Source organism: Gallus gallus, chromosome 14 (assembly GCF_016699485.2).
Source record: "Gallus gallus isolate bGalGal1 chromosome 14, bGalGal1.mat.broiler.GRCg7b, whole genome shotgun sequence".
NCBI lineage: Eukaryota > Metazoa > Chordata > Aves > Galliformes > Phasianidae > Gallus > Gallus gallus.
In genome coordinates, this window is record NC_052545.1 from 8,899,118 (window position 1) to 8,924,700 (window position 25,583).

The window sequence follows — 25,583 nt, forward strand, 5'->3', positions numbered from 1 at the left end:
GTAGAATGTCTTTATTTGTGAAGAATCTTCTTTAACATCTTTCTTGAAACTGTTTAAGCTTTGTTCTTCTTTCAAATTGTACTGAAGTCAGTTATGATTTGATGGCTTTTCTGTGATGTTCAAGAGTAGCAATGGTTGCTGTTCTTCTGGCTGTTTTCACTTTAGTAAAAACACTCAAGCATTTTGTGTTACAAAACCCTTCTGAAGCTGGCGACCATGTCTGCTATTTTTCTTTTCTGTTCTGATGTCTGTGTAACTTCAGCTCCGTTGAGGGCAGAATATCCCTGATATTCTGACTGTTATTTTCCTGCATCTCTTTTGCTTCCTAGAAGTCTGTGGCAAAATCACACAATGATGCAGGCTGCCTTCATTCCAGTGTTAACTATTTTTGCTGCTGTTCTTATGGGATAAAGTTATTTCTGTAAATAGATGCTGTGGCCACGTTACTACTGTAACATAATAGAAATGTGGTAATAAGACTTTGAGTAGTAATTCCTTAAAAATGTCAGTACATCAGTGGTGGCCTGCAGTAGCTGGATGCTCCAAAGCTGGATTGTCTCTCTGTTAGGAGCTGCAACTTTAAATCACAGGCAGCTGAAATGTATGTCCTTTTAATGCTGAATGAGAGAATGAACTTCTGGTCATTGTGACAACAATGCTTTTCCTTCATAGCTGGAGGGGAGGTGGTCTCCGTGGTAGGAATGTGAAAGAAGCAGAGTAACAATACATGCACTGAACCCTTAAAACTTTTTTTTTTTCCTTAAAAATGCAATAATGTAGATGTAGTGTTTTCAAATTAGCAGGAACACATTGAGCTGATTTCTTTAACCATTTTTATTAGAAGAGTTTTACGTTTTCTAACGGGATAACCTAAATGTAAAGTGATTGTCCCCTGACCTGAAGATCGTTGTTGAAAATAGCTGTGTTGATTGCAGTTAGGTTGCATCAGGTAAAGGGCTGTAATGGTCAAGTTTGGGAAAAACAAAACCAACAAACAAACACAGCAAAATAAAACAAGGCTTCAGAAATCCCTGTGCAGGGGACCTGAAGCTGAGCTTTGTATTCCCAGCAGTGGGTGTCACTGCTGTCTGTGGTGGGCCCAGGAAATGGACTCTCTGTGACAAAAGCAGGATCTAAAGAAGTGCAGAATTTGTCAGTAAGTTGCTCTAAAACCTGAAATTCAAAGATTTAATTGCACAGGCTTCTAAAAAACAAACAAACCTAAAAACCATACAGCACTTGTAGTGAATAACGCATTGTTGTGTGATGGTGACTTTGTGTGTGGAGGTCAAACTCATACAGCTGTCTTCTGTCTTAATCAGCCTTCATAAAGAGGAGTTGCATCGAGACTAAAGATAGCGGAGGAGTTGATGAGTGTTTGGCTGACCTATTTTACAGTGTATTCCAGACATGAGAGTTGTCCCAGACATTCCTTTTCTGTCTATCTGATTTCTGCTTCTTTAAAGATCTGAAGAATTACAAAAAAAAAAACCAACAAACAAAAAAAACCCCTCAAACCCACTGATTTTTGCAGCATGCTCAGATACCTGTTTCTATGCAGAGACATTTGTTTTCCACATTTCCAGTCATTTCCATTTTTCAGTAACCTGTACAACTTGTACAAACTCTTCTGGGCAGTCTGTTTGCATTACACGTGAATAGTGCAGTCTGGGTGTTGAGCAAAGCAACCTGCAGCTGTAGTTTCTCATGTTTGTTGGAAAGAGGGTTCTTTCTTGGTTGGCAGATCTGAGAAACTTTTTGTATTACTTGGTATGGAGAAAATAAGCAGTATGTTTTATAGTCAGGTGAGTTTTTTGCACATATGTTATCAAATATACTTGAGATGATCTGTTTTGAGGAAATCTCAGCTATTACTGCTTCAAGATAAAAAATGATGTTTTCTTTGCAATGAAATCACATCTGTTCTGAAATGACTTATAAAAGTACTGAGTTGTCAGACTACCAGCATGTGATCAAACTAAGTTTCAGATGATGCAATTGTTAGGGGAGAGCTGCATTTAAGACTTTGGTTTTTTATAATAAATTATTATCTGCCTAACAACAACAAGAAAAAAATCTGACCTGATTTAACAAAGAAAATGAGGTATTGAAGCCTGAAATAAATTTTACATATACATAAAGAGCTGTCTGTTCATGATCTGCAGAGTGCTGGAATAACATCATTTCCAGCCTTTATGTAAGCTTCAAATAACCCATAGACTCCTTTATTTCCTGCTTTGCAAAAAGCTCTCTGGGCATCCCAGAGTGGGCAAGTTCTGAGGCCAGTCATTTACAGAAGTGTAGGAATCCAGGGGTTGATCAGGTGTGCACTGAGTTTAGGTAAGGCTCCTCCTGGCTTTGGTAGAAGCTCTATGGAGGCTGGAGTGGTTTCATGAACAGCCCTTTGTGAGTACTTCAATTCAGGCACCATTTGCAGTCAGCCAATTCCCAGTGTCAGCATAAATTCTTTAAACTGGTTTCAGTGTCTTCAGCCATAACTTCTCCTGCAAGTAGTGGCTTGATGTACTGGGGAGCAGTTTGCAAATGCTTTATTTTTTTGTCATGGTGGTGATTAAGTTATTCCTGCATACCTCTTTGTTATGTGATTTTACAGATTATCTTCAGACATTTATGCAATGTGCTGAGCAGGCCAATTTACATTAACCTGTTAAGACAATATTTGATATTTCTGTAATTAAGGAATTCAAACTGCCACCTGGTACTTCTAGGCTTAAAAATGTGTTCCCATTTATATCTGCCAACCAGTACAAACTGCTGCTTATCTGGCTGGGAATAAAATTCATTTGTTTACTATTTCATGTAAAATAGGTAAATAAAATCAGCTATAGACCAATTTAACTCTTACATGCTGTGTGTATGTCTGTGACACTATATTGGTGCCAAATGTTACAAGCAGTATTTACACGGATACTGTGGAAGAAAACATAATATTCCTTTTTCTCTAAAATTGCTTTTCCTAGGGAATACAGTTTCTGATAGAAAATGACCTCTTGCAGAACACTGCAGAAGACATTGCACAGTTCCTTTACAAAGGAGAAGGATTAAATAAAACGGTAATCGGCGATTACCTCGGTGAAAGGTAAAAGAGTAATACTGAAACTTCATCTTGTTCACAAAGCATACTTAGCAGTTGTAGTAGTTACCTTCCCCTTCAGAGGCTGCACGAAAAGCTTCTCCTCACAGATGTAGCAAAGCTACAGAGGTGACTAATACTAACCTATTAGATGGGTTTTTTCTCTGATCAGTTGTTTTTTTTTTAAATGGATCCATTGTTGAATAATATTTAATTCATTGTGGCTTACCATTTTGAGAAAATATCCTTAAGTTTGGCATTAGAGCAGAATTTAATACCATAAGCTTTTGGAATGGTGGAGAATTGTATTACAACAGTTTCAGTAATTCCTGACACCCTCCCTAGACAAGGTGTGGTTTACAACTGACAATAATTGATAGGAAAGAAATTACTTATTAAAATCGATCATTCCAGGGATAGCAGTGGTAAGCAGGTTTTAGTGTCATCTCTGCACACAGGCTTCCCCTTAGTAAGGAGGCATCTCTCAGAGCAGCTGCATCAGTTCTAGCGCAATAAACGTGCAAAATGCAATAAAATGCAAATTGCTTCCATTGAGGTGCAACCCAGGAATGGATTTTGGGAAAGGGAGCAGCAAGAGATAGAAGTAGCAGGTAGGTTGGAGTACATGCATCTGCGTGCTTGAGCATGTTCTGGTTCTAATGCCAGTTAGGGAGGTTTAAAAGCTGACTCATTTAGGATCTGCTGCTGTAGTGATGTGTTCTGGCAGATCCCCTGTGAGACATCTGTAATCTCTTTACAGCATCAGCAGCTTAGTTTGTGCACTATTTCCTCCTGACATCAACAAGCTTAATTAAAGTTTTCACTGTAGTACATATATTTTGAAAATGTTTTCAGTGCAGTTTCTGGACCATGTATGTAGACATTGCAACAGTTTCATATGAAAGCATTAGGATGTTGAATATTTGGGTAGTGTTGTGCAATTACTTGTATGTTAATATCTACCAAATTGTAACAAAGCTTGCATAAAGCAGTCTGTATGCATTTTTCAGAGTTATGTTCTACCTCCTGAAATACTCCCAGTATTCTACTCCCAAGCCTGGAATCTGTGTGCTCATGCAGAAAGATCTCACCAATATGACCAGTCCCACTGGCATGCTGTAGAATGGTCACGTTGCTGCTCACATATAGAATTCAAAGATGTATTATTATTTCAGTATCCACCTTCTGGATTTTCCATTATTTAAATATGAGAAATTGTAGTGATTTGTGCTGAATAGCAAAAATTTAATTGTTTTTTTTTTTTTTTAATCTGTTAAGTTGGTGCTAAAATCTGAGGAGAATTGTGAAATTGCTTAGCCAAGGTACATCTTTGGCTTAAAATAACAAAGCAGCCCTATTAAGTGCTCTGTGCTGTTGTACTTTATACGAGTTCAGTGCTTTGCAAAGTAGTATGCAGCTCAATTGTATATTATTGAATTTGATGAGAATTGCTTCTTTTTGCTTGTGGTTCTGTGAACAGTCTGGAAACATCGTAATGGAATGGTTTGCTTTCAAGTATTTGCTTGTGAGCTACAGATTAGCTACAAGCATTTAGTCAGTAACGCAACAGATAATTCTTGGTGAATGCACACCTTTCTATTTTTGGGTGGAGGCTGATATGCAACATTCTGCCTCGGTTATGTATTTAAAGCACACCCTGAGGATTACAAACCTTTCTGCTTCTGGCATATGAATGTAGTGGTGGTGTAGACTAAATTCTATCTGCATTCAAATCATTTTGTGTTCATCAGCCTTTAAATATAACTTTTGCATTCAGATAACCTTGTATTAAAGCATACTTGGGCTCAGGTTTTGCATAATGGTGTCAAAGATAGCTGAGAGCAAACCAAGTCAAAAGCTTTTAGTAAACTTCCATTGTAACAATTTTTGAGAATGGAGTAAGAACGTGGTACATAGTAAGTACTTATTTGAAAAAGCTGTTCTTATAAGCAGCTGAAGGATAGCCTACTTGTCCTATGTTGTATGGCTAAGGAAATTAATCCTACCTTAACTGTTGTTTTAAGTGATCACGACACAATTGCTGCAAAAGATGATTGTACTAGATACATTTATCAGATATTTTCCCCTCTGAAGGTAGGTGCAATAATGACAAACATGAAGCAAGGAAAGACAGGCCACTTTCAGGGCATTTAAAACAGCAGTGATAAAATCTATTCAAGTGTCCTGGCTCTTGATGGCTTAGCTTTTTAATGCTAGCAGAAACGGGCAAAACACTAGCAATTAAAATGGAACATGATAACAATTCCTGGTGGTTTGATTTGATCAGTCTAATCATTTGTTTGTTTGCTTATTCTATAAGAAAAAGATAGAGGTAACTAAGAAGGCTTTGAAGTTCAACATTGTAATTGTTTATTTCCATTTTTCTCTTTCACAGAGATGAATTTAATATTAAAGTTCTTCAGGCTTTTGTTGAACTCCATGAGTTTGCTGATCTCAATCTTGTACAGGCCTTACGGTGAGTAAATTATTTCTGTTTTTCTTCCTGTGTTGACTTGCATGTTCATAGGAGTCACTGTGTTGATCTATTTGTCAGAAAGCTGATGTAACACTCAGCGTGACTCTGTACCTCACTAGGCAAGTTAGCAGAGGCGGTTCTCTTTTAACACTTCCAATTGTTTGTAGCCATGACTTTTTGGTGTGCCTGCCAAATGTGAACATTTGAAGACCAATTTTATATCTCAGCACAGAGATAGGTTAAAAACAAAGCCCCAGCCAAACAGATCATTTTCTTTGCTGCCCTCTTCTTTCTCCTTTTCTTCTACTTGTTTCTAAGGGTGGGTGGGAGAGCCCTGCAGGCCAGAATTAGTGTTTATGTGCAATTGCACAGAGGTAGACTTTGGTACAAGGAGTTTCTTCCTACTTAATTCATACTTACCCAACTGTCATGAAAAAAAAAGTGTAATTTTTTTTTCCTTTGGTGTGTAACCTTGATTTCTCTGAGATGGTAGCATGGAGTTACCTTGTGAAGCATACAATGTTGCTTGTGGAAATCCACAATTAATCCCGGAAATTAAAGTGAAATAGACACTTCTGCCAGTCTCATTGCTTCAAGTGACCACACCTGTCAATAGATAAATAGAAATGTTCATGTGATATTTGTTTCTGGTGCAGCACCTTGTGATGTGGAGTCAGAACAGCTTTGCTATGGTTGAGTGATGTGGTGATGTTAGCCTGAGCTGCCTGAGGCATAAGCTAAGGCTCTGTCTGATGCAGATTATCTGGAAGGCTTCATATCCCTATCTCTTTTACTCAATTTAACTTTAGGCTTGATTTTATTCTACCTTAGCAGCTGCTACTATTAAATGTTTGTATTTTGGTAGCTTACAAAATTCGTGATCTGGGTTGGAACCTTGTATGAGGTGAGTAAAAGACAGTATATAGAGCTAAACAAGCTAAGGATGGCCTGCGACATATGATATGAAGTCCTAAAATGGAAACTTACGAGAACAGGATCGAGTGGTTATTATGTTGGCACCCACTGTACAGGGAATATAGAATTTTTTTTGCATGGCAGAGCATGTAACTTTGCTGGTCTAGGTCCTGTTTTAGTTTAGATGATTGTTTTGCTAAAAAAGAAAAGAACAAGTGATTCAATTAATGGGAGCTTTTCAGTTTCACCATTTGCTGAAAGTGAATTTGTGAAGACTTCTGTCCTGTATGCATTCCAATGTACCTATATATAGAAACAGTAAGTTAGGAAAGTAAAAACTATTTCAGTTCATGCTGATCTCCTGCATATGTTTCAAAATTATTGAGATGATATTGTGAGTCTTTCTTCTTAAGATCTGGGTCTGATGTTTGTAGGATGAACTTGCACTTGACAGGCAGCACTTCTCTCCATGCACTGGTGTTTCTCTTGTAGTTGTTTTCATTTTTTAATGTTTGATGAATTCACTTAATAAGTGTTGCTGTACTCCTTCCTTCTCTCCCCTACCAGAAATATTTTATCTCCTGTTTCTTTCTACATTGCAAGTAAAGTCTAGCTGAGTGCTTATTGGTTTTAGTAGACAGGAATCCCAGGGAGGATTGAACTGCTTTTTTTTCCTCTGTAGTATTCTCATGGAAAAATGGGATGCATACAGAAAATTGTTTACTGGTCCTGAAAAAAGAGAGTCTCAGAATATGAACTGCCATATTACCTTGCCTGATAGCATGCAGTGTTGCTGGCTGAATTTCTGGGTTAGCCATCTGTGCATGTTGCTTTACGATAGCTCCTGACTTGTTTGTTGAGAAATTGAGAACATATTTCTAGGACATTTCATATACACATGGCTGGTTTTTGTTTCTGATTATTAGCAATATCTGCTTAATATATAAATATTGAAATGAGTCTAACAGTGATTCTTCTTTTCTATAGGCAGTTTCTGTGGAGCTTCAGACTCCCAGGAGAGGCTCAGAAAATTGATCGTATGATGGAAGCTTTTGCTTCGCGCTACTGCCTTTGTAACCCAGGTGTCTTTCAGTCTACAGGTTAGTTATATATGATGTTAAAATGTTAATGTTCTTCTATATCTGGTGCAAGGAAACAGTGGCTAATTTGAAAGTTCAAACTAAAATAATACGTGGAATAATCAATTCCTGAGAACTGAGAAAATGCTGCTATCTGATTCTGTATTTCACATCTGGAAAGTACAAGCTGATGGTCAGTATTCATTTCTGCTTACTAAACTCAGCCATTAATATGTAAACTAATTTGAGCATAAGACACATTTTAGAATTGTGACCAGACTGTCCTGGCTGAAATGCTAAATCACAGCCCGAACCAGTGATTGACACCTGGTGGGAAGGCAGGGCCAGCCCAGGGGAGCTCAGGTACATGCAATGCACCTGAGTGACCAGAAGGGGTGGAGCCAGGATCCACCCCTTCCCAGACCTCATGTAAGGGTTGGCAGTGAAGGTGAGAGTATCTTGTTGGAGATCCTTGCCTACTGGAGGCCTTCCGAAGGTAAGCAGTTTTTCTTCCTTGGTTTCTGCATCCACAGCTGCTGCATTTGGGCTTGTTCTCATTTCCTGCAGCCTAGGATTGTGCCACTCTGCGATTACTGCTATACTTTCCATCACATTATAGTGTTACAGCATTACACTGGGCGCTTGAGATCTAAGATTCTAGTGTTAGATATCTCATTGTCTCCCTAGGCCTAAACAGTCTTGAGCAGTGGGTCCAGGAGAATCTCCTGAGGTTCAGCAAAGCCAAGTGCAGGGTCTTGTACCTGGGTCGTAGCGTTCCCCACTATCAGAGCAAGCAGTGGGGTGGAAGGATGAGCTCCTGATGAAAAGGCCTTGTGAGTTCTGATGGTAAGCTGGTCATGAGCCAGCAACGTGCCCTTGTAGCCCAGAAAGCCAACCATATCCTGGGCTGCATCCAAAGAATCTTGGCCAGCAGGTCGAGGGAGATGATCTTTCCTTCTGCTCTGCACTGGTGAGACCTCACCTGGAATACTGTGTCCAGATCTGGAGTCCTCAGTACAGGAGAGGCATGGACCTATTGGAACACATCCAGAGGAGAGCCACAGAAATGCTCCAAGGGATGGAATGCCTCCCTACAAGGACAGACTGAGAGAGCTGGGGCTGTTCAGCGTGCAGAAGAGAAGGCTCTGAGGAGATCTGAGAGCAGCATTTCAATATGTAAAGGGGAGCTACAGGAAAGAAGGGGACAAATATCAGGAGGCACGATAAGACCTCTTCTGTTATCCTTTGGTATTGGCGCCTCTTGTATGCCAAGAAATCGAGTCAAATATTATTTTCAGTTTTATTTACGTGCAGTTCAAATATTATTTTGAAGAGATTGTTCTTCCTCTGGGTGTCTGTGATAAAACTTTGGAGGCACTTTGAATTGGTGTCTGATGGATCAAGTCTGCTATAGCATCTACTGATCTTCATAAACATAGAAAATATGTATATAAAAAATAAATCGTTTTTCAAATCTGATTTCAGATACCTGCTATGTGCTGTCGTTTGCGATCATCATGTTAAATACCAGTCTGCACAACCACAACGTAAGAGATAAACCAACAGTAGAGAGGTTTATTTCTATGAACCGTGGCATTAATGAAGGTGGAGACCTTCCAGAAGAATTGCTACGGGTAAGTGAAAATGGTGAAGATAAGGGGTTGCTTTTTGTTCTTTAATAGGAAACTTGAAAACACATGGCAAGAGTTTTCAGTCTGATTTCTCAAGGGAAGTAAAAAGAACATTTTCTGCCATTTGAGAAACTGAAAGAAGCATTCACTGATACTCATGGTCTCTTTCAGTTAGTTGTCTCTAACCTTGATCTTATGTTGAGAAGAGATTCCAGAGGAAATCCTCTGTGTATCTGTCAGTAGTATGCTTGTGGCAGAGTTCTTATGGAATTGGCTTCTTATGGAAAAAATACTATTTCTAGAAGAGTCAGAGAAAGTAGGAAAAATAGTTAAATAATAATGAAAAAATCACTGTTTTGTTACTGCCTTTCTGTTCTTTCCACGTATTGTGTGGCGCTTCCTCCTCTCCCCTGAGCTACCGCTAAAGACATTTGCTTCTCTAACACAGTGTGATGGTCCAAAGTATTTTCTAAGAAGCCAGATTTGTTTGGCAACAATTATACTAAATCAGAACGATTTGGGAAGCTGAAACTTCTGAAATACTGAATTCTGAAATAAAAATGTATTTGTTGGGAAGTACTTAAAATCTGGAGGGAGGGAGAGTTTATAGAGGAAGTAATATAAAAACAAACATATTCAGAGTAGTAAACAACAATTGGGAAGGGATGGTCCAGAATTTTTTGGCAGTATTTGCTTTTTGTACAAATAAACTGAGAAGCAGTAGGACATTCTGGTTGCATTTTCTGTTAGATATTACTAATGAGATCTTTTTCCTCTTTTCTTATTCTTCTAGAATTTATATGAAAGTATTAAGAATGAGCCATTTAAAATTCCAGAGGATGATGGAAATGATCTAACGCATACATTTTTTAATCCGGATAGAGAAGGTTGGCTGCTGAAATTAGGTTAGTTCCAAGAGCAGTGTTGCTGCTATGTTTGTCCGTTGTTAGCGTGTCTGCTCCTTCCGTGTCTGACTGCTTCCTTATAAATGTAATAGGGTTCATGCTGTAATTTACATTTAAAAATGTATAAGCCAAAATAAGTAACTCCTTTACAACTGAAGGTTGTTACTCCTTATTTCACATATACAAACCAGTGATCTTGTTTCAGACTTTGGAGTTTTATTTCTGGTATCTGAGAACTCAAAACTCAGCAACAGAAAGGAAACTCCGTGTGATATTTGCCATGTGCCGTGATGGATAGATAACAGCTAAACCTTCGTGTAGTCACTGCAGAAAACTCATGTGAAATTTCAACTCGGTTTTCTGTGTGCAAAAATAGGATTTCTCGTCAAAGAGTTATTTTTGTGTGTCTTTATTTTTCCATATTATTTGTGAGTTTCTCTTGGTTTGGTTTTGGCTATGATTTTTTAATGAGTGGTTTAAATGTGCCTTCTTGTTTTCCTTATGGCCTATGACCTATCACCTTTCTGTTCTGTGACTGGCTGTCTCTGCTTATTCTGCATTAGGAGGTACGTATCTGATTGCTTTCCAGTCCCCTCTTGTTCAGTTGCTCATTCTTTTATTTTCTTCCTCCTCCCTCCTCTTTTTTTTTGTTTGTTTTGTTTTCTTTTAGGTTTTTTTTTTTTTAGTTTTTTCTTAAATTTATTGTAGCATTTTGCTTTCTCACTCGGTGTCACTAACAGTATCATCAGTGGTATTCTGTCCACAAAGGCTGGCATGAGTGTCTGGCTCATGTGCACATGTCTTCTGCAAAAGAAGGTGTTTAAATGTAGAGCAAAACAATAGACATGATTCTTCTGCGTTCACATAAGAATATGACTGGAAGAACAGTTTTGACCGAGAGCAAAACATCTTGTACTCTTATAATGAAGATCCAGAGTGATTTTGTTACTTGTACATCAGTACATGAGAACTTTGGAAAAGCTCAATTGCATTGGAACTGCACATACATCAAAGCTGTTCTTTTTCTTGCGTGTTTTCTTTTGTAAATATCCTATTGAGTAAGCCAAATGTGTTCTTAAATTAGCGTGAAGTTTAGGGTCACTGCACCCTTTGGTGATTTGCAGTCCCCTGGCACTGCACTGTTACAGCCTCTGTTAAACAAACAGATCCCATCAGCTTTACTTGTGCTCAGGGACTCTTCTCTATAAAGCAGAGTGAAATTTGATTTTTTTCTTTTGCTTTTTTTCCAATGCAATAAATCCACTAGTGACACACACCCCATTGGAGCCAGTTTTTGGCCACTTGAACTGCTTATTAAAGAAGAGAGCACTTCACACTTGGAGAATGGTAACTAAGTATGAAGAGGGATCCACACTTGGGGTGAGAGGTGGGCTGTGTGCTCAGGGAGCTCACTTTGGTGAAGGAGCAAAGGAGAGCCGTGGGTCCTCTGTTCATGTTTGGAAACCAGTGGTTGTGCTACTGCTGGAAGAACAACATATGAGAAACTATTTGTAAATTGTTCACATGCTCTGCAGTGTCTGGTTTTGACCTCTCCGCTATAGATGCTGTAGAGTCCATCTTGGTCTAATTACAAAAAAAAGCAAAGCTGATTCCTTGCTCTTTTTGGCATGCAGAGGCTGAGATGCTACAGTTTCAAAGATGACTTTGCAGGTTTTCTCCATGTTATAGTATGAGGCAACAGCTATCTCAGCTAAAAAGCTTTTAAGACAAAGTAGAAAAAAATGCATTTTCTGGAGGTTGGGAATAAACCCATATATATATACAGTTTTCATTTTATATTATATATATATATATATAATATTAATTAATATATATATATATATATATAATGAAAACTGCACATTTGTATCCGTACTATTCATAAGTTTATCCATACACAGTGTAAGCAGGAGTGCTGTGTGTGTAGAGGAGTACCAGACATACACCATGGAAGAAATAGTCAATAAAATACATATGAGAGACCTACATAAATACAAAGGAACAAAGAAATTGAATGACAAAGAGTGGCTGAGAGCTGCCAGGTACTTCTGGAGAAGTGACCTCTGGCTCTGGCTTTGAGCATGGTGTGATGAAAGGCAGCGCTCAGGAAACCCAGCAGCAAACCTGTGTGGGACTGCAGGCTGCAGCCCGGTCTGCAGCAGCGTTATCTGAATAGGGTGCACACAAATGCACTTTGCTAGGTTGCGTGCATTGACCAGAAATAAATTGTGCTATATATGTATTTTTTCTTCTTCTTTCCTTCTTTTCTCTCCCTTGAGTTTCCTGCTTGCTAGGAGGTTTAAACAGTATGTGAGGGAATGCTGCCTTGATGCACAATGTCTGCATTGCTACAGACTGTCTGCAGCCCTTTCTGTTGCACAGAACAGTTATTCTGAAATTGATGGGGTTTCCTTTAGGTCTGGAAGATGTGGATGTTAACAGTTTCAGTACTGTTGAAATGCTGAGAGATTGTATTCCAGGCTGTGAGTTTAAGTGCTCCGTTGTATTAATAGTTGCTTAAGAGTTTTTTTAATATATAAAACTACAATGAAGATGAGCCCTTAAATCCAGAGTCTCTCAAGACCGTATTTTGTATTTCTTACAGTGTTTCTTCCCATTTGGCTCCTTGTGCCTTTCTGTTCAGTACTGCAGCTCGCCATGTTGATGATTCTCTGGGCAGGAGACAGATGTTGTGAAACTTCCATAGGTCGTACAGTTTGCCTCTCCTAAAGACTCCAAGACTCCTTGGACTCCTAAAGACTCCTAGGAGACTCCTAAAGACTCTCCTAGCGTTGTGCTTTAGAAAGCCACGTTTCACAAATGCTTGCTTTTGTGAAGCTTCCTGCTGTGAATTGTTCAGCCGTGGCTCAGTGCAAGTCCAAGCACCAAACCAGGCTGTTGAGCAGCACCTCTGGTTTTAGCTAGCTAGACTCAGCCTGTGCTTTTCTGTTGATGGTTTTAATCTCAGTAAGCCTACATTGTGAACTACTGGAGAGGGCCCAGTGGAGGACCACAAAGATGATGAGAGTCTTAGAGCATCTCCTTTATGAGCAAAGACTGAGACACCAGGGGCTGTTCAGCTCGGGAAAGACCAACAGGGGATCTTACCAATACCTCTAAATGCCTAGAGGGTGGGTGTCACGTGGATGGGGACAAATTCTTTTTGGTAGTGCCCAGCAACAGGACAAGGGACAACAGGGAGGGCATTTCCATGTCTGAAACAGCTTCAGCTGGCAAGCAGCTTGGTGTGCGTGATTTCCTCTAGGGAAAGGGAAGCTGTGATGCTGCTCTTCCGAACAGGACAGGAAGTGACTCACGACGTGAACTTTGGCTGCCCATCAGGCAGCCACCAAGAGGTGGTTGCTCATCCTGATGCCTCATTCCCAGGCCTGCTGTGCCTGTGGCGTTTGTTGCAGTGCTTCTGTCCTTGGGAGGATGGCTCTGCTTTTCTCAGACGCGGTGCAGGAGAGCGGCAGTCAGCAGTCAGGAAGCTGAGGGCCTTCCTGAGCATGGGTTGTATTTCCCTGTGGCGTAGGCAGGCTGTTGTACCTTGCTGTGCTGCTCATATGTCACCCAGGGCTGGAAAATAAATATTCCTGTGTTGGGTTATGTAGGTGTAGAAGATCTGTATCCCTCTTTGTCTGCGTTTGGCCTTGTTGTGGCCTTAACCTGTAGTTCCCTTAGACTTCCACTGACGAGATGATATCCTGCTTTATTCTGTTATTTAAGATGTCTTTCCATTTTAATTTATCAGCTGGGTCTTTGAGAAGTACATCCTCTGCACCTGTCCACTTCTGTAAAAGTGTATGGATTCATACGCTGATTTGCTTGGTCCTGTTCTGATAAAGGCCTTCTTAGCTTTAATGTTTAAAAGGCTGGCAGCTGGAATAAGATGGAGCACAGCACTGAGCCCTGCGGTGGTGTTTTGTGAGCCTGCAGCAATCTTCGACAAGAAAAATAATGTTTTGTTATCAGTAGTTCCTACCCATTAATCTTGTGAGCTGTGTTTATGGTCAGCATAGCCCTATCAAACAGCTTCCTGGTTTTAGCCCATGGCAAAGGCATATTAAATGCAGATTATACGGGGATGCCTGCAAACATGAGTGCAGATTAGATTGCCTTTCAAGTTTATTAGAGTTTCTGTGCTGCTGGACAGCTGCAAGTAAGTATTGGGGTGGGGATATAGGCTTATGTTTGAGAATGGTTGCTTATTTTGGAAGAAAAAAGTCCTGCTTCGGTGCCTTTTTTCTGGAGGAGTAACTCACTGCTTGGTGGAAGAGGCACCTGTGCTCTTTATGGCACTCCCATGAGCTGCAGAAGCTGGCCAGCTGAGGGGGATGGGAGCAGCACTGCAGTGACCCTTGGACTGTATGGAAAACATGTGGTAGAGTGAAAGGAAGGACTGCCCTGGCAGTCAGCTTGACTTGGCTGCTGCTGCTTCATCGATCCAGCAGTGAATCAGTACGGTTTGTTGGCTTTCTGTTCCTAGACCAAACACCTGGTGCACCTTGAACTGCACTCAGTCAAGTGATGGGAATTTCTTTAGTGACCTACGTGCCAATGTGAATGTTTCTTCAGTGCCGTATTGAAGGACCCATCACAGTGGTAGTACTAAAATGCCACCAGTTCTTCCCTCACTGTCTCCACTCAACCATCCATTCTGTCACGGCTTTTGCATCTTGCACTATTTTGCTTCTCTTATTTCACCACACCTGCTTGCAGATTAATTTTTTCTTGAGATGTGTGTGCGTGTAGCGGAAGCATAAAATTTGAGTACTCTGAATGTTGCAGTGTGTTAGCATTGCATTATCCTGCAGGTCATAAAACCAACTGAAACGAAGGTACGGCATGCAGCAGGACTTGGCTCTGCACTGCAGATACTTGTATGTGGATTTAAAACAAAATGAGATCCCTCAAATTGTTGTTTAACTTCAGCACAGAAATCCAGATCGTATCAACGGAATTCCCACTATCTGAAGAAGAGCAGATGGATAAAAAATTGTTTCTTGCATTTGTTTATGACTTTGAACAAATTGGGAACCATGTGTATTCACAGAACTATTTTATGCAAGGGTGTTCAATAGGAAAGCCAATTATTTTGAGGCAGTTGGAATGATGAGAGTGACTCATTGCTGAATGGATGATGCACAGGTGGTGGCATAACCCTGAAGTCATATAACTATGGTGGAACTCGGCCTGTATATTTGTAGCATGAGAATTCTTAATTTACTGTGCTCTTTCCTGGTAATGATTCTTGAAAATTTCATTTATGGAATAGTGGAGGTGTTCTTAGGTGGCAAACTGCAGGATGAGAGATAAAAGGACTGAGACAGTAATGTATGGTTCTGAAAGGAGCTGATCCATGCAGTGTAACATCAGCAGGTGTAAGAGTGAGCAGTGCAGAGCTGCTGCTAATGTGGGGAAATAATGGCATTTCTGGAGCAGGAGCTGTGCCTTCTGCTGGGTGTACTCAGTGGCATTTCTCCCCCTTAAGAGAACAATACATTATTGAAAGTGAGTACAAGTAGCACTTTGGTGTAGGATTTCTGCATTTGCTCCTTGTTGCTGACTCACCAGATTTGTCTACTTGCAAGCAGCAGTGTTTATAAGCTCCTGATGCTAAATACAGAATTAATGCTAAATACAGAACTAGAGAGAGGTTCTTAAACATGTGTGAAGTCACAAGTGGAGTGCAAGGAAGGTGATAAAATGTCCTTAATCTTAATGCTGAGACCCCCATCCTCGTGCAGAGACAGGTGTGGGCAGGGCCGGCCCTGTGGTCGGAGCTGTTATGGCTTCGCTTCTTTCCCATAGCAGCACTGGCTCTGCACTGCTGAGGGCTGTACAGCAGTAGTCTGTTTGCTGCAGGGCACTGCTGAGCCCTTGGGTTCGGGTGAAACCTGAGAGTTTACAGCCTTATGCCATAATGCTTTTGAGGCTGGTCAGCAGCACCATAGTTAATGCTCACTCAGGAGCTGTATCTTTGTACGACGGTTACAGAAATTCGTTTCTAACCTCAGCTCATCTGTGCCTGATCCATTTGCAATTAAGTAATTAAAATACATACTGGAAAAACAAACAAAACTGAATTACTTTCTTATCCCTTGCTGAAGCCTTCTCAGTGACACGTTTAACTTATCAGTGTCTTTTGGTTATAGGGGGAAGAGTAAAAACGTGGAAACGAAGGTGGTTTATTTTGACTGATAACTGCCTGTATTACTTTGAATACACAACTGTGAGTATATACTGCTGCGAGCTTCCTTTGTAATCTGGGTATGGAAAGGAGTAATAATAATGCAATATGTTCCTTTTTTTTTTTTTTTTTTTCAGGACAAAGAGCCCAGAGGGATTATTCCATTAGAAAATCTTAGCATAAGAGAAGTGGAAGACCCTAGAAAGCCAGTAAGAAATCCTCATTATCTTTTTTTTTTTTTTTAGTGTATAAGTAAACCATTTGGAACTGAGATTGTGGTAAATGAATTTGTTTCTCAGTTGTTTGTTTTGCTTTGTTTTTAACGTATTTTTCCATTCCTACCCTCCAGAACTGCTTTGAGCTCTATAACCCCAGTCATAAAGGCCAAGTGATTAAAGCCTGTAAAACTGAAGCTGATGGCAGAGTGGTGGAAGGCAACCATGTAGTGTACAGAATATCTGCTCCCACCCCAGAAGAGAAAGAAGAGTGGATTAAGTCTATCAAGTGAGTTCACAGTTATAAATATCTTTCAGAAATGAAGTGTAAGCTCCTTTTCTGAATAAGATATGAAGAGAACTTGCATTTTAACTTGTTTAAGAGTTCTGATGTGGCAATATCCTCTGGGATTAAGGACAGGATCTTCGGGGTGATGGGTCAGGCTGTCAAGTCCTTAGGACCATAGCAGGTCCTAACTCAAATGAGGAAAATGTTTGGTTTTTTCTTTTTTAAAAATTTAATATTCTAAGCAATGTAAAGCCTTCTGAGAACCACCCTTAACCCCCGGACAGTGGCAGAGCCCAGTGAATGGCATGAAGCTGCCAGGGGAGGGTTGGATGGGGGTCACAGGAAGGTGCCGTACCAAAGGGTGGTGGGCATAGACCAGGCTGACCAGGGTGGTGTTCACAACTCCGTGCTGCCAGAGCTCACAGCGTGTTTGGACACTGCTCCCAGTGTCCAAATCCAGGGTTTGGATTTCAGGTGGTCCTGGGTGGAGCTGAGGGTTGGACTCAGTGGTCCTTGTGGGTCCTTTCCAATGTGAGCTATTCTGTGATTGTAGGTCAGCAAGCCGTTATTTTATTAAAGTGTGGAGTCATCCAAAGGGAAGAGAGAACAAAACAGTTTGTTTTCAAAAGCAGAGGACTGTTAACCAAACTGACAACTTATTGTTTCTTGTAGAGCAAGTATCAGCAGGGATCCCTTTTACGATATGCTGGCAACAAGGAAACGAAGAATTGCAAACAAGAAATAGGACTTGATCGGTAGCATGTATACCTGCATCCACTTCTACATGGGCTATAATGGAGTGATAATGTAAACCTTGGGCAAACTAAAGGAAGACAGTAACTGTAAATTTTATATATATATATATATACACACACACTTTACTGTGACATAAAACCTCAGCAGGACCTTTCAGAGTAGTTATTGGCATGTAATTTGAAGTAAGCTTCAAATCCCAGAGGATAATTTTCTTGGAATGTAATTGAACTGAAGATATGGAAGCTTTGTTTCCACTTGTGTTAGTTGTAACTACATTGGCCTTGGACTGGGAGGGAACAAATAGTAAAATATCGGATACCTGTTTCTTGAGCTCATTGCCCATAAATGGAGAAGTGTTTTAAGTACTCTTCTCTCAGTTGAATGCAACACTAAAAACTGGAGTAGAGGGCAGCCTAGCACTTAACTTTTCTGTAGGCAGGAAACCCACAATCTCCGTAACCGTTTTCAAGCCTTTAAATGGAGCCCTCAGTTAGAGCACGTGCTCCACCTTCTGTAGAAATAGCTTTTCTTCTTTGGAAGTGCAGCTCCGTGTCAGACGAGCAGCTACATCATTAACAAGTTGTGCCAAAGGGTTGGAGTGAATGCACTGAAACACAGACAGGTCCCACCAGCAGAGGCCTGTCGGCAGCCATGACACTGTGCACAGATGTGGTTTGGTATTTGCCAGAAGGCAAAAACTTTTCAGTCTGCTCCCACAATAAGCAGTGAGAGTTAATGACTGGTTTAATCTGCTTTTTATATATTAACATCCTTCCTATGTTTTAGATGCACTGTAGTTTAATTAACACTATTAGTATTAAAGGAATAAGGTGACAGAGCTTGCATGAGTTGCAAGGGTTCAGGCTCCGCATGTGAAAACACCCTGAAATAATAATTTCACATGCAATTAACGTTTTTAAAGGGGGAAAAACCAGGAAAGTGTAATCTTTCTGTAAGACACAGCCCTCGGTAGGTGAGCAAGCAGCACTGATTCATTCCCTTTGCTTGATAGCAAACTTTGAACATACAGAAAATGTAAATATTTTCATTACATTCTTAGAAGATATTTTTTTCAGACTTGTACTTCAGTAGCTGAAGTTGAGAACGGGAGCGGATATCCTTATTTTTACCTAAAGAACACAACCTCAGTGTCAGTTACCCACTGCAATGAGCCCTGCGCAGTTTCCAGTAACTTACGAAGATGAGTGATGTGCTGAGGCTCGTGCTGTCACAACACTGTCCCGGTGGCAGTGCACGTAACATCCTTGAAGTGAAGCCCCTCACTGCACACTGAGAGCAGAAAGTATTTTCTAGCAATACCTTTTTTTTTTTCCTGTCTTGTTGACCCTGAGCCATGCCTGCTGTGCCAGTGGATGCCTGGGTGACACGGTGTGATGCCAAAGCAGTATCTTGGATATGCAACAGGGAATTCTGCTGCAGCAGCAAGAAGACACTAAGTTATCTTTTTCAAATCTCATTTTACCTTTGAAGTACAGTCTGACTTGAGGTTGCTGTCTTACAGATTTGCATTGCTTTGCGCAGGGTTTCAGCCTGACTGTTTTGCTTTAATGCATGCTTCAGAACAAGGCTGAGGACACACTGGGGTCACCTTTCCTACACCACAGATTTTCCCCAGAGCATGTGGAATTGCAGGCTGCTTGGATGAATGCTCAGATCTGAGTGAGAAGCAAAACTCAGCCAAAGGAGGTAGAATCCTGATACTTATTATTAAGTATCACTGTGGGATATCTTTGCTGAATGGAAGCCATTTAAGCTCTATGGAAACGAATGAAGTTGTCCGTGGTGTCTGCGAAGCAGCATGACGATGCAGCTGCTATGTAACGACTTGAGTCTTCTGCTGCACAACTTCAAGTTCTCCTTTGGAGCCATGCACTCCCCAGTTCCAGCTCCGGATGAGACTTGTCATGCAGTGATGAGCCCAAACAGGAGCTAGTGAGTGCACAGGTAAAACACAGCAAAGTCTATTCCTGGAGAAATATGAGATTACCAAAACATTAATAAGCCATGAAGCACTTTTTTTTAAAATTGATTCTTATCTTCTGAGATATCTGCAAGAAAATGTATTTATTTAACCAGATGAGGAAGTCTGCTGATGAGCATGAAGGAAATGCCTTGAGAGTTCATTTGCTGTATGTAGGTGGAAGTTCTTATATCCTGCACAAGTAATTATTTACAGTAACAGGTATCTTAGGATATTATAGCAGGAAATATATTATTTTGTAGCATTAAAATGTGACATCTAAAACAGCTACTTGCGGTGCTCAGTATAGCTATTTAATTTACCAAAGCTGATGGAATGTCTTTCTCGTTTGTAATGATTTTGGTTTCAAATGGTGGTTGGTTTTTTTTGTAACAGTATTATCATGGAGTGAAACTGGCCCAGAATTTCCACTGGTCATGAGGCCAGTAAAACAGAGTGGCTTGTGAAAATTTTGGCCAAGTTCAGGTACTGTCCATGAGGGTGAAGAAAAATCTCTCAACCTTTCCCTTCCTGATTGGGCTTCAAGTCCAGGTGTAGCTACCATGACGAGCTGCTCTGCGGCCTAAAGCAATATCTGTTACAGTTGGGCCGTGCTGAGGCAAAGTCCCCTGGGAATGACAGCCTTCTCCCTTCCTGCTGCACTGAAAGCTGTGTAATTGTTCAGCTCTCTGGTTTTACCATTGCCTTTTGAAACTACAGGGGCCAGCAAGAGCCACCACTGCTTCTGCCACACGTATGGCTTCTCTGAATATCCCAACCTTCTGGCCACTAACTTCAGCCACGGTGCCAGAGCAGTCTGGGGAGAGAACTGTATATAATACTTAAGCTCAGCTGGACTGACTTAAATTTTACAATATTCTGACAAAATAAGCTCTACGTTGCTTAACATCTTGAACAGTTTTAAACCGGTACAAAACAACCTTTATAAACCAAGCAGCATTTATAATGCTTCATATATAAAAACAGTACATATTTTTTAAAGTTTATTACATATCTATGTAGATATGCTTGCTGGAAAAGCTAGGTCTGTTGTAGACCAAATGCTACAAATGAAGACTTGTGGCTTACCAGTTTCTTTTCTATATTTTCTTGGAAAATGTTTCTAGTTAGAGTTTAAATATAAAATGTAAATGCTGTACAGATATGTATTGATATAAGCATTACTTGGTGTACACAAGTGATTTGCATGACAAATACTCTGTATCAATCATTGTTAAAAATGTAATGTTCTGTGTAAATCCACTGCAATATTAATGTTGTCATTTATCATTAAGACCTTTTGCTTAAACCTGGACATTCTCAAAAATAAAGCGTGGAACTATATGCTACTGTAGAGCTCCTCATTTAGGAAAACTGAGTGTTGATTGGTCAGATTTTTGTGTAGAGATTAAGAGCCAATTTTATAGCATGGACAATAACTGCTCCTGTAAGCACCCTTCTTAACAAACCACACCAATTACTCAGATGAATAGTAGTTAAGGCAGGTTCTTCCCTGCTCATCTGCAATAAGAGCAGTCAGTCCCTCTGAACAGCTGCAGTTCAACAGGAGGTGACTCCAAAGTCAGACTGGGAACTTCCCAGAGGAGCTCTGCTATGCTCACCTTGCAAGAATAGCCAACGAAGTTCCTGTGTTACACACCAGACCAGTCCAAAAGGAGAGTGCTAAGGAGAGCTGACAGATGCCTGGCTGCCGTGGGAAGAGGGTGATCTGGGAGATGAAAGTGGCCATTAATTTTTATTTCTTAATTGAATAAAGATTACATTTCTTTAAAGACCTAAAAAACCTGCAGTGCCGTGAAAGAGAATTACTGATTAAGCAAAAGAATAATAAAGTTGCTGATTTTGATAATGTTGAGTGGTTGGTTTCAATGGTTAAAGCCTGGATTTGATGGAGAGCTCTTTTAGTACACTGAGTCTTGTCCTTGTTGGCTCTCCTTATAGTGAGTTGATAGCTATCAAGCACACAGCTTGATCTGTGATCCAGGACTGAGCTGACTGAGAAGGCTTCCAAGAGCCTCACAGTAAACATGCCTGTATTTCAGTGCTATGCTAACTAATGTAGAGAGTAGAAGGACAAAACTACCTGCTTGCACAGCAAATGGCAGACCTCACCTGAAGGTTTGCTTGGACAGCATCCTTGTTGTATGAATGCTCTTGCAGTCAAACTGACCCAGTAATAGCCACAAAAGCAGCAGCTTTTAGAAATTTGCTAGAGAGAACACATAGGAGTGCAGGAAATGAAGTGCCATAGTGCTCCTCCCACCAATCCGGATTTTCCTCAAATCACAGACAATCCTGCTTAAGAGACCCCCTTTTTTTTTTTTTAATCTCCTTTCCTCTACACGACTGACCTCCCCAAGAAGGAACTAATCAAGAAATACCAACTAAGCTTCCTCGACAAAATGCAATTGCTTTGCACAGCCCTCGTCCTGCTTGTGGAGTACTACTGTCACATTTCTCGAGGGACATCTCTTCCACTGACAGCCCAATAATCTGAATTGCCCTGGCTGCTGCAAAGGGATGCAAGACTTCCACTCTCCTGCTGCACTTCTGCCTGGTTTTGAAAAACCAAAAGAGTTTGCCATCTGCTGGCCAGAAAACTCATGGAAGAGTGCTAGAGCAGATGTATGCTGCTCCTGATTTATCAGCTACAGCAGAGATGCTTAAAATTAAGTACAATCAGGATGCTTTTGTCATGAGTATGGTGAAGTCTGTATTTAGAGCAGTGATATTTTCAAGTCCTCAGTCCAGTCCTTAATTTTTTCTCAGGAAAGGGATACATACAGAATCAAAGTTTACACAAGAATTTGTGAACAATCAGCTTCCCCTCAAATTGTTTTAGATTAAAACTTCTGGTTGTCCATGTCTGAAAACACAAACATGTTCTTTGACAATCGTATTTCATTCAGAAACTATTTCAGTAACAGTGTCTGTATCTGGAATGTGTACAAGTGAATAAAATTGCCACAACCTCATCAAGAACGGTGAGCAGATGTGATTCTAACGATGTGAACCCAATCTCATGTCCTAACACCGATCACCAATATCTTTCCTAGCCTCACTTCATCAATCTAATGACACAACCTCCAAGCAGATGACATTTTATAGCTAAGTTAGAAACAGTGAAAAAGAGGAAGACATGAGAAACACCCAGAAAAGAATAAAAATTGCTAATGATGCTGGAACCTTTGCTTACTTGTAGTACATTTGATGTTCATCTTCAGGCTTCCTTTTCTTTTTGGCTTTCCCAGGTTTTATACTTCTCTCCCTCTTCAGTCTTTCTCCATTTCTTTTCTGGTTTGTGCTCACTTCCCTTCTGGATCATGGTTTCTTTTTCTGGTTCTTTGTTCCTCATTTTTAGGAGGAGATCCTCAAGAATGATGCACATCTTTCTTGCTAGAGTGATACAGAACACATACGTGAAGGATTTAACCAAGGCTACAACCTGAACAGTAGACAGTCTCCCTGCAGTGACTACCTCTTTTAGTACAATAACACATTCTTACACCACTTTACTCTCTCCTCTTTTCTAAATTAACCAGCTGCAGATAACAAATACACAGCAATTTATACAGTGCAGCAGGTTAAAGCTAATTATGGAAGCTAATTAAACTAAATAAGGCTAATTGTGGGAGCTAATAAATGACACCATGAATTTCAGGTAAGACAGAGCTGAATTATACAATTAATACCATTCTCCTACAACAGAAAGAAAACACTTGGAAGGAAGAAAAATATAAGTGACAGGAAAGTAACTATAGTCTTCACACATGCTAATGTTAGTCATTTCCTGATATAGAGGTATATAGACATCCTGACCAAGAACTGTTGACAGATCTGTTCAGACAACTCCATCATTTGTTCTGTGCCACATTCCAAGTCTTCCACTAAAGAGCATGGTACCTTCAGTAAAGAGCATGGTACCTTCAGAGGAGTTGCACGTTTTCAGTGTAATCACAGATAGACACTACCAAACAAACAAAAAAAAATAGACAAATCCAACCAAACACATGAAATCTTTTGCCCTACAAACAACAGCTACCACCACCATTTGTATTACCCTGAAATGATGTTGATACCTACCTTAACAAAGCCAAAAATAGTGTCCTCCATGAGAGCTGGCACCACAATGCAACAGAACAGCACACGGGGTGTAACGGAGTGGCTCTGGAGGCAGCTGAGACATATATTCTGGAATTAAAAAAATAAATGCTTAACAAAAGGTGAAAGAGCTGTGCAAAGTATGGATACCTACCCCTTAAGTCAAACTACAGCCTGCTTTCCTACAGACAAAAGACAAAGATCAGTTTGAAGGACAGCAGTATTATTTAATTTTTTACTAGTACTTCTTTCAAGTATCTCAGAAATCCTCCATGTGTTTGATGAATGACAGTGGTAGCTGCCCAATCTGGAATTTAATTAGAATTGGACCTCAGCAGGTGTGAGGCACATACTGTAGGAATTCTAACTCATCTGGATAGCTGCTTCTAGAAATCTCCCTAAAAATGCAAAAAAAAGATGAATGGGAGAGTAATGCTTTAAAAACAAACAAAAAAACCAACACAAAACAAAACAGTCCCCACTAGATATTCTGCATCCAGTACCTTCTTTGAACTACACTATATATATAGCAATCTGTAGCCTATAACAGCATATTAACAATGACTGAGTGATATACGAATAGTCAGTACTACTGCACATACAGTAAATAAGTACACAGATGTTATACAGTACACAGAAGGTAGGCTGGTAAGATTACCGCGTTGGAAAAGATAATCAGATATAAACGAACAGTGCTCACCAGTGTTGTAGGCTCGCAAAAACTCCACGAGGAGCGATCTCCAGGAATAGATCCTTCCTCAGCAGCAGTCAGCCCTTAAATGAGGTCTAGGAGAGGTGCAGCCTGGCTCCACCCCTTCTGGTCGCACAGCTGAATTGCCTTCACCTGTGCTCCTTCAGCTGACTCAGTGCTCACCTCAGGTGGTCAATCAAGAGGTTCAGGCCATGATTCAACAGTTCCCATACACTGTCTTAGGAAAATCAACCCTAAGCCAATGGCCGTGAATGTTATGACCAAAGCTTACACTTTGATTCATCTCTATGACATTATCTGAGGAAAAAAAAAAAAAAGACAAAGCTTTCTATGAAATTTGCTATACACTCATATCTTTTCACTGAATAAGACCACTGAAGGAAACACACAAATTATTGCTCTACAAATTACTGCCACATTCATCCAAGTTGTGACGTAGGATATCTTTTTACAAGACTGCAGTGAGAACACTTACTGTGAGTAAATGCTCATCTGCATGGTTCTATCCAATCACACTTTGACAAAAACGAAACAATGAGTTGAATTTAGCCTTCTAACTTCTATGCTCCATGCTTGCTAAGGCTCGGTGAAGAGAAAACAGAGTTTTGAGGGTTTCTTGATACATAAAATGAAATGTTTTTCCCATTCATTTGTAAGCAGACCACCACCTCAAAGTGAGTTGGTGACTATGAGCACACTTGTGGTATGCTGAAGAAAACATTTTTAAGCTTTTGCTGAACTGTTACTCAGTACTGAAGGAGATAATCATCAAGTATTTGTAGATGATTGTGTTACCCAGAAAACATAAACCCAGAAAACAAGCACTCAGTATACACACATGTGCTCCCATGTGTGCTAATGAACACCAGGTGGCATTATCTGCCTCATTTATTGAATTTACTCAGGGTGCAAACAGTAGAGGCTGGGACACTTCAATCTGGGTAGTATCTTTAAAGCTAATAGTTTACATGAACTCATCAACATAAGAATATGAAACGCAGAGCCAAATTTTGTTAACTCCTGAGTGCTGAGCATTCAGTTGCTGCTGTGTCAAACAGATGCAGAGCGGCTGGGCAGCCAGAAGACTGAAGCCAGACAGTGCTGTTGCTTTACATTACCCCACTGCTGAGGAAAAGAACTGGAACTGCTGGGGATTACAGGCTCAGTTAGCAATAACAAAATCCTACTAAGACTGAGATGCACATACAAACAAAC

The 25,583-nt window shown here is 40.3% G+C and overlaps 2 protein-coding genes and 1 long non-coding RNA gene across 12 annotated transcripts in view; 1 reads left to right on the forward strand and 2 right to left on the reverse strand.

Moving 5' to 3' along the window:
* Nucleotides 1-20,878, forward strand: part of CYTH3 (cytohesin 3) — a 78,100-nt gene extending 57,222 nt beyond the window's left edge. For 2 of the 4 annotated variants that reach the window (XM_046900877.1, XM_040647921.2), the window contains exons 6-14: nt 2,982-3,100; nt 5,490-5,570; nt 7,473-7,585; nt 9,050-9,198; nt 9,989-10,101; nt 16,257-16,335; nt 16,431-16,502; nt 16,643-16,797; nt 17,470-20,878. In XM_046900877.1, the coding sequence (XP_046756833.1) occupies nt 2,982-3,100; nt 5,490-5,570; nt 7,473-7,585; nt 9,050-9,198; nt 9,989-10,101; nt 16,257-16,335; nt 16,431-16,502; nt 16,643-16,797; nt 17,470-17,542 (954 nt within the window). In that variant the 3' untranslated portion in view covers nt 17,543-20,878. The remainder of the gene's footprint in view (nt 1-2,981; nt 3,101-5,489; nt 5,571-7,472; nt 7,586-9,049; nt 9,199-9,988; nt 10,102-16,256; nt 16,336-16,430; nt 16,503-16,642; nt 16,798-17,469) is intronic. The other 2 variants (XM_414927.8, XM_040647920.2) reach the window with 1 other exon arrangement.
* Nucleotides 817-7,474, reverse strand: LOC121106843. Its single transcript, XR_005839991.2, has 2 exons — nt 6,075-7,474; nt 817-5,756 (listed from the first exon to the last, which is right to left on the reverse strand). It is a non-coding gene; the product is annotated as an uncharacterized LOC121106843 (long non-coding RNA).
* RMI2 (RecQ mediated genome instability 2) overlaps nt 12,920-25,583 on the reverse strand; it is a 75,287-nt gene continuing 62,623 nt past the window's right edge. For 6 of the 7 annotated variants that reach the window (XR_006931458.1, XR_005839734.2, XR_006931456.1 and 3 more), the window contains 4 exons: nt 24,357-24,665; nt 23,639-23,746; nt 22,752-22,951; nt 19,262-21,263 (listed from right to left, as the gene is read on the reverse strand). The gene's annotated coding sequence lies outside the window, so the exon portion shown is untranslated. Of the gene's footprint in view, nt 21,264-22,751; nt 22,952-23,638; nt 23,747-24,356; nt 24,666-25,583 lie in introns of all 7 variants that reach the window. The other variant, XR_006931459.1, reaches the window with a different exon arrangement.